The 12,733-nt window shown below is 36.7% G+C and overlaps 1 protein-coding gene across 5 annotated transcripts in view; it reads left to right on the forward strand.

The window, feature by feature from the left end:
- ARHGAP15 (Rho GTPase activating protein 15) overlaps nt 1-12,733 on the forward strand; it is a 689,959-nt gene that overhangs the window by 140,046 nt on the left and 537,180 nt on the right. For all 5 annotated transcript variants that reach the window (XM_055380099.2, XM_063694808.1, XM_063694810.1 and 2 more), the window contains one exon: nt 5,396-5,457. In XM_055380099.2, the coding sequence (XP_055236074.1) occupies nt 5,396-5,457 (62 nt within the window). The remainder of the gene's footprint in view (nt 1-5,395; nt 5,458-12,733) is intronic.

Raw genomic sequence — 12,733 nt, forward strand, 5'->3', positions numbered from 1 at the left:
TATTTAAGGCAGTTCTAAAATTAAGACTTTTAAAAATGTTTAAAAACTATTTGCATTTTATATGATGTACAGATAAGCTGGAGTTTTAAGGTATTTTTTCTGCTTTTGATTCTGTTCTTAATGGATTATGTCCACCGTGAGTTCGCCGATAATGAGCAAATCAAATATAGCATGAATAGCAGAGACAGTATGGGAATAAGTGAATATTGAGAAGAAAATGTAAGCAAGGAGTTCCAAAGAGAAAGAGTGCAACCTAAAAACAAAGCCAAAATAAATAAATAAATAAAAGCAATAGAAAAAAGAAAGACAGATAAGGTAGATATTTCTATGAATAGTGGAGAAGTAAAAAATGGCGGGCGTGGGTGGGGGGCGGGAATTTAAGAAGGAAAGTGAAGCATCATTTGGGGGTAAAATAATGTAACCAAATGTGTCCTCATTCTGTGCTCTTTAATAGAAATCATTGAAACAGACAAGATTAACAGCAAAGTACTATGATCTATTAAAAGTTCAGAGAAAGTATAGCAGCTGCCTCATTATTAAATAGGAAAATAATTAAATGCTAAATCTGCTTGATAATTATAGTGGCCCAGGGTTGTAGTTATAGAGAGATGATGCAGAGTTCTTTTAGAGAGAGGTCAGCCAGTCACACAGAAGGTTTCATAGGGTGATGCTACTTTAAAGGGATCATCTCAGTTTAGAGCTGGGGCCTGTCTCAGCATTGTGGATCCAGAAAAATCATATTTATCATCATTATTAGTGTTTACTGAGATGAAGATCCCTTGAGTCTATCTCACAGTACATAATAGGGAATATTCTGATACTATTTAAGTCACCCGCTTTCTACATCAAAGAACCTAGGAAGCTGAACTAGGATTCAGATGGCTGCCAATGAGCACATTATCAGAACAAAGGGGAAGAGAACAATAACTTAAATACATCAGCAGAGAAAATGTTATGAGGCATAAGGACCATGTGGTTCTGGTGTTAAAAGCCAAACCCTTCTCATCAAAATCTGGTAAAAGTTGCAGATTAAGTTTATTTCCATTTATAAACAGAAAGGGTTATTTTAACAGAACCCTTTGGTGGAATGGTGTAGATGAAAATCTATTATTTGCAATTGTATCTGAGAACAACATGAAGCCTTCTCATAAAAAAAAATGCAGTGTGTGTATGTACAGTTAACACACTAGTCTTTCTGCCATGATTGTTACCATTAATCAAAGGTTGTCTTCTGCTCCCATGTCTTGTCTGTCGCCTCCAACGTAGGTTGATAAACAGGTGCTATCTGGGTATCCCACTGCCATTCATTCTTCTCATCTGTATCTCAGCACGGCTGTGTCTGCCGAGCACTTCCTTAATGCTTGCAGACTGGCTGGCATCCAATATGAACAAATTGCTTATCTTTCCAGCCATTTAATGTTAAATAGGGCTTCTAAGGAACATTGGACAAATAGCTCAAGATGCCAGATTTAGCATCTAAAGATTGGTTGACATTTCTTAAGTATACTTAGTTCAGGGACTGCTACTTCTTTAAAGAACTTCAATTTGGCCTAGAATTTGGCAAGTAGTATCCTAAACTTAGACCTAGAGCTGTAAGTAATTTTGTAAATTACTGGAGACAAGACCATCTGAGCTCTAGATGACTAGCACGCTCAACTGGAATTTATAGATCATTGTCCCTTCAAACCATGGGATTAACATTGAGTAGGAATAATTATTAGAGAAATTAATAAGGTACCATATATAAACCCACATGCAAAATACATAGCAATCTTTTGCTTGCCCTAATACTTCTTTCGGCACACTATGAGGCTCCCAGAATAACTGATTCCTGGTGTCTGAAACATGGTGACGTATTTCAAACTATCATGACAAAGAATAGTAAAGTAATTAATCCTACCTCATGGAAACTTCACTTGCCAGCATGAGACCCTTTACAATGCAGTGCTTTCAGTGCAGAAAGCATAATTGGAATTTTCTACCCAGGCTAAAAGATGGCCTGAGTCTGTGAGATGACTTAAGCAGGGCATGGTATCCCGTCCCCCCAGAAAAGGAGCAGGAATATCTTGAATATGAACTCCCAGGAGTTTAAGCCTCAAGAGGATTAAAATTGTCCTATTAATCTTTCCAGTTCTGTTGTAAGCAGAGAAGCTGGCATTTAGAGGAAAGAAGTGTTATTAATTAAAAATGTGTTGAAAAGAATGAATAAGTGTACATCAAGTATTAAAAAGACAATGAAAGGGCCGGGTGCGGTGGCTCATGCCTGTAATCCCAGCACTTTGGGAGGCCGAGGTGGGTGGATCACCTGAGGTCGAGAGTTCAAGACCAGCCTGATCAACATGGAGAAACACTGTCTCTATTAAAAATACAAAATTAGCTGGTCATGGTGGCACATGCCTGTAATCCCAGCTACTCGGGAGGCTGAGGCAGGAGAATCACTTTAACCCAGGAAGCGGAGATTGCGGTGAGCCGAGATTGCGCTGTTGCACTCCAACCCATGCAACAAGAGCAAAATTCCATCTCAAAAATAAAATAAAATAAAGAAGATGAAGGAAAATAAACACCTGATCTCAGAAGTGAGAATGTGTGCACAGTGGTAGGACATAGATATACTACATGTAGAAATCTGCATGTAAACATTTAACAAATATGCATGGTGGTAGCAAGTGTAGTAGATAATAGAACATAGCAGAAGCGTTATTAGCTTCTTCTAATGACCTGGAAGGCAGCCTGACTTTGGAAAATGATATAAGAGAAGATAACTAACTTGCTTCAGTTCGTCCTCATTTTTCCTGGGACCTCTGTATGATCATTCCTGAAAAGTCTATTGCATTGATCCAAGACCATGGAACTGGCTCAGCCACTGATGACAATGATGTCACATTTATTGAGTCTTAACTTGAGAAATCCAGCCCTTGGCATCAATCTCAAGTATTCTGGGAAAAGTCCTGCAGTGTCTGGGGAAATGTTACTTATGTATTCAAAGAAAGAGAATTCTATGATGTACACCTTAAACCTGTTTATGTTGATTTCTCCCTATAAGAGTATTAGCTTTTTCCTTTCACATTTCCTATCTCTTTTAGAGAAATTTTCATCAATAATTTATCTTTGTGGGTAGCAAATGTCTACCGAGGGATCTTTTGTGAATTTTTGGAAAAAACAACTGGGGCTATATTTTTAGCAGAGAACGCATGCATCAATTTTTATGAAGGGTTGATAGGTTTTTGTAGTTTTTTTGGTAGATAAATCCAGGTTTTGGGTAACTGTTAATCAGAAGAAAACTTAAATAAAACAATAAATTTTTTCTACAGTTACACAACAAAATTTCTCAGTATACATTCCTAAAGAAAGGAACCTCCTTTGTGGTGGTAATTGCTATTGAAAACATCTTTCTTCCAAACATTTGTGGATACCAGTGATACACAAAGTTAAACACTAAATTTATTATATGGGTTTTACGAGGTAGAAAAATAAAATTCCTGGCACCAAGAAAAAGGGACAGTATACATAGAATAAAATGTGGAAAAAGCAAATGAATAGATGTATCCAAATGCAAAAGAAAAAGGCACAAGTGAATACCATGGTTCTCAAAATTATCCAAGAAAACTTCCTTAGATGCTTTAGAGTTGTGGAGAACATGGTGAAGTAAAAGAAACTTTCTGGATATGGATATAAGTAAAAAACACTTTGCTATCACTTTCATAAGTCATCATTATTATTATCTCTATCATTATTTATTTAGTCAAAAATGTATTCATCAAATGCATTTTAAAACTAAGTCCCGTGCTATGTATTAGGAATAAAACAAGGCAGAAAAACTCTCACCTATATCAGAGCAGACATTTAACCAGTGAGATTTTAGTTATTTGGAACAACTCCTTTACCTCTAAATATCTCTTCCTTTCACTTGTAGTATTGAAGATAAATTTCTTGGCTTGCCCAGTTTACTATAAATATTTAAATAAACATTTAAATAGCCATTCATTTACTTATTTGTTCAAACAATTTTATTATTTTGACTATTGGCACTACCAAAATATTCCAGAAGCTAGGAATCCAGGTGTGAAAGGTACAGTTTTTTGCCTTTGATGGACTCATAGCACATTATTTGCCTGCAGGCACAGATAAATAAAAGGACATTTACAACATGATCTGATATGTGCTGTCACAGTGACAATGGCAAACTGAAAATGGAGATTCAGGATGGTGCACCTAAAAGAGATGGCAGAGAAATCATGGAAAGACCCTCTAATAAAAAGACATACATATTAAAATTTGGTTTTCTTCTTGTTTATTTTTTGAGATGGGGTTCTTGCTATGCTGCACAGGCTGGTGTCAAACTCCTAGGACCAACAGATTCTCCCACCCCAACCTCCCACACAGCTGTGGTTATAGGCACTTGCCACCGCACTGGGTTTTACTAATTTAATTTTGAAGTAGATTAAATATACTTAAGACTTTTGTGAGATGAAGACATGGTCATGGTGGACTATTTCAGCTGGGGGGATAACATGGGGTGGCACTGAGGGAGTGTGGTCCTCTGATACTAGGCAGCTCAGGGAGAAGGGTGTGGGCAATTCACTAAGAGTGAAAGATGAAGGCTAACGACTTGGGATGGGGCATGTGAGGCAGACACAGGAGGGTAGAAATAGGATGCTAAGAAATTGAAACACCTAGTATAGACTTTGCAGGGAGTCAACCCATCACAATTTGCATTGTGCATTTATTTTGCCAAAACCTCCACAAACACTTCTGCGGAGTTATAATGACTTGTTGAATTTCCTTTAGGAAACTTGCAGCTCTATTAGAAATGAAAGCCAATACAGTATATGCAAATAGGAAAAGGAAGCAATCCTACATCATGCAAGAAGATAATGAGATACTGCTACTACAGGGTATCTTGGCAATTGACCAAAATATATGAAATGTTGCTATTTTAAATGCCCTTCCATGATTCAACTAGCTCAGTTACCTGGTCCCATTGAAGTCTTCCTTTATCCCGGCTTCAGAAGGTACATGGGGAGGCTTGAAAAGAAGAACTTTTCTAAGGATACTTGGTAGAATAAAGGAAGGCATTCAATTTGTCTTTCTTTTACCATTTGCAATCAATTTTTTAAACAAGTCACTTCAACGCCCAGAAAGAAAAGTCAATAAAGGTGTATCACTATCTAACAAATCATTCACATTCCTCTTCATAGTCTGTCTTTTAGATATTTAACAGCTTGTAATGACTATGATTTTGCAGGCACTTCCCATAAGCTATATATGCATTATTAATAAAGTTCTATGACTGAAAACTTCCATCACTGCAATGACTCTTGAAAAGCATAGGTTTATTCAAATCAACAATGCATAGTAGTTTGTCACAGTTTTAACATATGCATTCTTCTTGCAGATGGTTGAAAAAGAAGGTTATCTGCAAAAAGCTAAAATTGCAGATGGAGGAAAGAAACTAAGGTAATAAAATTCTTTAATTCACTTTTATATAACTATGCTGGTTCTTCATATGTTCAACTTGTGCCACTGTTATTGTTTGGGATGCAAGTCCCTATGGTACCAGACTAGAACAGTCTCCTCTGCTACTGCTATGATCAACATTATTTTTAATGGAACTACAGTTTTTAAAGAAAGGCACTACATTCTATATTGTTGAACAGAACACATAAATGAGGTGCTTTTTGTCCTCCTTGGACTTGAACTCATAAAACAATGAAAATAAATAAGACAATGGATTGTGATTTCTGTGATTGAAAGATTAGAGAATGAATGCATTCATTTGCAACATAGAAAAGTCTCTGTACAATACCTTGTAAGAATAATTTCTTGAAGGATGGAAGATTTGAACCACTTTTGTAGCTCAAAATAGAAATTGATAAAATAAAAGTAACATCATATTCAGAGGTGAGAGAAATTTGAAAAGGGAATAAGAACTCTTCAGAGAACAATAACAACAAAAATGTTGAAGAAAAAAAGTAAGGTTGATAGGACGGTAAAGAAGATAATTGTGTGGTATATACCGTATGTTTAGAAATAATCACCTCCATTTTAGAATTTTTGCTATTTCTCGTATTGGTTCTGTTACATATTTAGCTTTGTGCTGGGTGATATGCAAGTTACCAAATTTGTAGAAAATGCTCAAGTTGAGAGACAAGGCATTTACTCTTAAATGTATTACTAACAATTAAAATTATATAGGATAAATGTACTAATTAGCTACACAATGGGACACCTGTTAGTTGTATAATACAATTCATTACTAGAATGACACTCTGGGTCAACACCAGAGAATAAAGTCTGCTTTTGTTTGATGGTTATAATGAATTAATATATTTATTTAAACAATGTAAAATTTGGGGGGGGTGGAGAAATCATCCATAATTTCACTACTTAAAATAGCTATTTCAGTTGTAAATAACAAGCTCTATTTTCTCTCCATATTGTGTCTTATTCTGGGATAGTGAACAAGGCCTTAAATCTTTGCCTGGACTGTTTTTCTGGAGTGGCCCTGCAGCCACCTTCCCTTGAAGAGTTCAGGAGAGAGATGCACAGGAGACAAGATCAAATGCAAGGTTGCTTTAAGAGACTTGGCTAGTCCCTTCCCCAGTGGTGAATCGGGCTTAGAGAATTGGGTTCTGAAGGAACAACAGGAGGAAGTCTTTGAGTAGCCCAGCCCGAGTGCTCTCCTTTCCCCTAAACCTTATCACGACCTTATCAACTCAGGAAGGAGTGTGGAGGGTACAATGATGCCTCTCCCCAAGATGAGTAAGTCATGACCCTTTCTTCCCTCAGCAGCCATGTGGAATAAAGAGTTTCTTCAAAATTATCTAAGTTAGCCAGTTCAGCCCTCCACTAGAGCTGAGTAGGAGAATAGAGGTGACAGCATTGGTCAGTTCCACCCTCCAGCCTCATGCAAGGAAGTAGGGGAGATCCTAAATGAAATAATTTCAAGAAAGCAGGAGGTTCTACTGTGTGGTTTTGTAAAGTATCCTTGTCCATAACCCCTCTGTAAACCAACCTTATAACATACAGAAGGCAGTGTCAAGAGGAAGCAGAGAAGAACAGGTCCCTTCCCCCAGCCAACTCACATGAATATGTTTTTAGGTAGTTTTATTCAATCTGTATACTATTGTGTTTTTGTTTTATTTGCTGTTACTTTCCTGTTTGCATACAATTTCCGTGTTACAGTTAAATTAATATAAACATTTGTTTGTACTCTGTTTTATTATCTCACTTTGCATACCATTATGCATTCTTTCAGCCTTTTCCACTTAAAGTTATATGTTTTAGTTTTCCTTTTTTTTTTTTTTTTTTGTTACTGCTGTTGTTGTTACCCCAGGTGCACAGAATTGAGTTGATTATATCCTTCGGTTTGTGGCCTTGTGCTATTATCATTCTGGGCAAGAGCCCTAGCTGGTTTTATTTTATTATCAGTCTCCAATCCTTGCTTCAATCCCTTGTAGACCTTCATTTTAATGTATTTAATGTGTGTTTATCAAACTCATTCTCCATATATATCTATATTTAGCTGTATATGTGGCATTCAAAAAATAGTGTATAGTTGTATATGTGCGAATGTGTTCTATATAGCATAAACATTTTTGTATCATAAACCTTATTATGTTTCTTACTACTTTCATTCAATGTTAGCTCTTGGGCAGCTTTCTATGGTGCTATAGAGACATGCGTCTCTGAATGATGGGCATATGTCCTGAGAGATGCATCCTTAGGTGATTTAATCATCATGTGAGCATCATAGAGTATACTTACACAAGCCTAGATGGTATGTGATATAGCCTATTGCTCCTAGGCTACAAACATTTACAGCATGTTGCTGTGCTGAATACTGTAGGTGATTGTAACATAATGGTATTTATGTATCTAAACATACCTGAACATGGAAACGATAATGCATTGCGCTATGACGTTATGAAGAATACCATGTCGCTAGGCAATAGGAATTTTTCAACTTCATTACAATCTCATAGGACTACTATCTATATGTCGTCCATTGTGGATTAAAACGTTTTTATGCAGTGCATGAACGTCTTTAAATCTAATTCATTTCTTCCAATTGCTGGCCACTTTGCCATCGTTTATGTATAGTCATGTGCCACATGGTGGCATTTTGATCAGTGATGGACAGCATATACAGCTGTGGTCCCATAAGATTATAAAACTGATGCCTACTGTACCTTTTCTATGGTTAGATGTGTTTAGATATACTAATACTTACCACTGTGTTACAATTGCCTACAGTATTCAGTACAGTAACATGCTGTACAGGTTTGTAGCCTAGGAGCAATAGGCTATGCCATATAGCCTAGCGTGTGGTAGGCTTTACCATGTAGATTTGTATAAGTACACTCTGTGATGTTTGCAGTGACACAATCACCTAACGACACACTTCTCAGAATATATCCTCATCATTAAGTGAAGCATGACTGTATATGAATTTTTACTTATCCAGTCTCCCAGCTGTGGACATCTAAGTTGCCTCTAACTCCTTTCATTCCAAACAACATTTCAATAAATCACACATGTATGTTTCCTTTGAACCTGTTAGGAATTTTCTCAGGGGAATATTTCCAGGAGTACAGGATTGCTCAGTGGTAAGTCACACACATTTGTAAATCTACTGACTACTGTTGTCACACTTTTTCCTGAATGAGTGCACCAATTCACACCAGTTCAATGTGCAATACAGAAGGGAGTCTACTTTCCACAGTTTTATCAGCACGTAGCATCATCCAATCTAATTATCCATAGAACATTACCTTAATGTTGCTTTTATTTGTGTTTCACTGATAAGTATTGAAGCTGAGGATCACTTTATCTGTTTAGAGACATTCAGATTCTGCATTCTGAGTCTATTCATAAACTTTGACTATTTTCTATTGAGTTTCCTGCTTTTTTATTCAATAATTTGAGGAAACTCATAATATATTTGAGATAATAATGCTTTGTCAATTTTACGTGTTGTACATATCCCCTCCAAGTTTATGGGGCTTGTTTTGTTTTTGTTGTAAATACTTTACAAATTGAACATTGTATATGTAATCACCATGTTTAAGAACATGATAATCCCATTATGTTGATAGGCTATAATACGCCAAATCATCCCTACATCTTTTTTTACTTGATTTTTAAGTTGAGTCTGGTTTTATATTTATATTAAATTATTTTTACTAGAAGTTATCATTGCAATATTTCTCCTGTTGCTTGTCAATTTTTCTTTTATATTTTTGTCTGTTTTTTGAGACAGGATCTCACTCTGTCACCCAGGCTGGAGTGCAGTGATGCCAGCCTCCTCCACCCCCATCCATCCACCCACCTTATGCGGGGATAAATGAGTAGCTGGGACCACAGGTACACACCACCAGGCCCAGCTATTATTTTGTATTTTTAGTAGAGACCTGGGTCTCGCCATGTTGCTCAGAATGGTCTGGAACCCCTGGGCTCAAGAGATCCACCCACCTTGGCCTCACAACGTATTGGGATTACAGGCATGAGCCATAGCACCCGGCCTTCTTTTATATTTTCTAAAGACAAATGCTAAGCCTGCATTACTTGATCAAATTACACGACCATTTTAAATGAATCTTAGTATGCATTGCCATATTGCTTACCCAAGGAGTGTATATGCTTTTATCACTAGCAACAAAAATGGTCAGTTTAGTCATAACCTTGAAAAATTATGTAGTTTTTATCCCATTGATAGTTTGGTAACTAATAAATAATATAACATACTATAATTTATGCTTCTTATATAAAATTTGATAGCCTTCATTTCATTTATCAAGGACCTTTATATCTTTTATAAATTTTAATGAATTAATAAGCAATATTAATAGATGCTTACTCTGTCAAGCACTTGGCTGAATTCTTTATCAGTAATACTTAAATGATACTACAATATAGACTCTATTATTGCTTCCTATTGTATAAATGGAGAAACTCAGTCAACAGTATTAACCTCTTATTTCTCCCAAATCTTATTTTATATATAGTTAGTATCACAGAATTTAGCCCTGACCTCTGCTTGAAACACGTTTGCTTTATCTCTCTTGCTTTAAGCTATTTGAGACCAATGAGCAAAAATGGTCCTCTTATTTCACGCCATCAACAGTACCAGGTACTTCAATTGCCACTTAATAAGTATTATTTGATTAATTTCTATCAAGTTTTCTACTTATAAATCCATAATAGATCATCATACCTTGTATTGTCTTCTTATTTTCCTTCTTTCTCTTCTTTTTTATGTGTCTTTATTTGTCTCTTTAATGTATTTTCTCTTTCTCTCAAAGAAAATTTAACTTATCTCTGAATATAAGCAGGAGATGATAAAAAGAAAGATAAATTATTGGCTATTTTTGACATTCATAAGAGGCCATACCTTTAGCCTTATTTTGAAATGAGGTTATACACATTTCCCCAACAATACACTGACAGGCTTGAAAACAGAATACATTCAGCATTCACTTTAATTTTTAATTGTGAACACTGAAACTATGCCTCAGCTTTTCTGATGAACCATAGGAATTTCTTCATTTGGGGAATTCCGTCCCCAAACCTGTAAGTGACCCTGGCTTCTCTGAAACTCCATGACACCTTAGTAAAAAGTTATTTTCAATGCTTACATTTACAAAAGACACCTGACAGTATGTTTATGAAGTTTCAACACCACAAACCTTCTTCTCCCTCGGCATCTAGGTCTTCCCGTCATCAGCTCCTGTGTGGCTCTGCGCATCTTACCACAATATAGAGTCACATTCTTCTCTCCTTAGATGGACATAGAAAGATATACTTGGGGGTGAAAATATGGCCAGAAGATGGCTATGAAAAGAAATGCAGAAAAGAGATTGTTCAGTGGTTACGTCTACTAGTGCCTGCTTTCATCCTAGGGCCCACAGCTACTAGGCCTTCGGTTGGGTTTTTGTTTGTTTGTTTTAACAATTGTTATTCAGAATGGACTTTCTTTGGAATGTGAGACTAAGGTGTGCTCCTAACGTCATCATATTTTTTCTTTAGTAGTTTCTGCTCAGTATCGCAATAAATTCTTCCAGGCTGAATCTTTCTTCATTTTCTTGCAATACTGACAGAGATGGGTATTTTTACACCTCAGTGTCTTTTTGACCCACCTTTTAGCAGTCATAAATTACAAGATGCTTAGAATATGAGACAGAAGAAGTAAGTTCCTAGACCAACCAGTTTGAGAATGAGTCTGTACATTTAACAGTGTCTGAGTGATTTTGCGGTAAATCAATCAGGGACATTAGAATAAATTACTTTCACTCCCATCACTGGTGTGGAATCAAGTCAAATCTAGCATGACCAAGTTAGGTAACAAAGGCAGATGGACCAAATAAGAGAAGCTGAAATTTGTCAAGGAACCTCACATATATTTTCTTCTGACTTTTTGGTTTGCCACTCTGTCATTACCTAAAGAAGGCAAAAGAAAGGTAAGCGTAGGATATAAAGCTTTTGGTGTTTAGAGCAAATGAATGTGTTAAACCCGGAGTTTAAGCTAACAGATTCTTATAACGGTAATGAATATTTTAAGAGCCATTTTTCATCAAGCATTTTCCAGATAAGCTGTTACAATCAAAGTTGCTGTTATTATGTGCTGCCATCCGGTGTCCATTTTGTAGAATGCCAAGCTGATGGCTTTGTTGAGTTTTTGTTTTTGTTTTTGTTTTGGGGGTGTTTTGTTGTTGTTGTTGTTTGGGCTTTGATTTTGTTTTTGTACTTCTATTTGTCTGCTAGTTTTTTTGCATTTTTCCAACTTCACAATTCAGGATTTGCTTTAGGAAAGTTTTTTGAAGTGTTTCACTTGGATAAAATGTCCCACCAATTGCATAAATGGTACATAAATGCCCTCATAGAAATTTAGTTCTCCCTACTTCCCAATTGTAGTTAGCACCCCTTTTCCCCTTAGATGTAATTTGTTTTGTATGTCAAAAGATAAGATAAATACCTGCATTTCTTTTTTTGTTTTGTTTTGTTTTGAGACTGAGTCTCGCTCTGTCACCCAGGCTGGAGTGCAGTGGCACGAACTTGGCTCACTGCAGCCTCTGCCTCTCTAGTTCAATTGATTCTCCTGCCTCAGCCTCCCAAGTAGCTGGGATTACAGACACCCACCACCATGCCCATCTAATTTTGTATTTTTAGTATACTGGGTTTCGCCATGTTGACCAAGTTGGTCTCAAACTCCTGACCTCAAGTGATCAACCTGCCTCAGCCTCCCAAAGTGCTGGGATTATAGGTGTGAGCCACCGCACCTGGCCCAACACTTGGCATTTCTTGCCCTAGGATTTGTCTCCTGCATGGAATCACTAGGATCAAACCCTTACCTGATTGTTACCTGTAAATTCCTGTGGAAACTGATGGCTGTCTCCCTTACTCTTGGCACTTTGGACTGTCTTACTAAAGTTAGATATTTCCTGAACTGTGTGTCTTAGTTACCCCTTTAGTCTATCCAACATCTTAATTTTTGTCTCTCTGTGGAAAAAATAGAAAACTATTCTCTCAAAGTTATGATGAAATGTGGAGGCACTGATTGGTCAATGGGTGAATTTGCCTGCTGACCATCATGATAGGGGTGGAAGACATGGATAAAGGGCTTGCAGTTCAGCATTGCAGGATGGCCCAGGTCAGGCTAAGACATGGCTTTGCTCCAAAGATAAAGAGATTCTAGTACTTCTCTGACAACTGTTCCTTATCTCCCCCTCTTTGC

The sequence above is a fragment of the Gorilla gorilla genome, chromosome 11, assembly GCF_029281585.2.
Source record: "Gorilla gorilla gorilla isolate KB3781 chromosome 11, NHGRI_mGorGor1-v2.1_pri, whole genome shotgun sequence".
Lineage (NCBI taxonomy): Eukaryota > Metazoa > Chordata > Mammalia > Primates > Hominidae > Gorilla > Gorilla gorilla.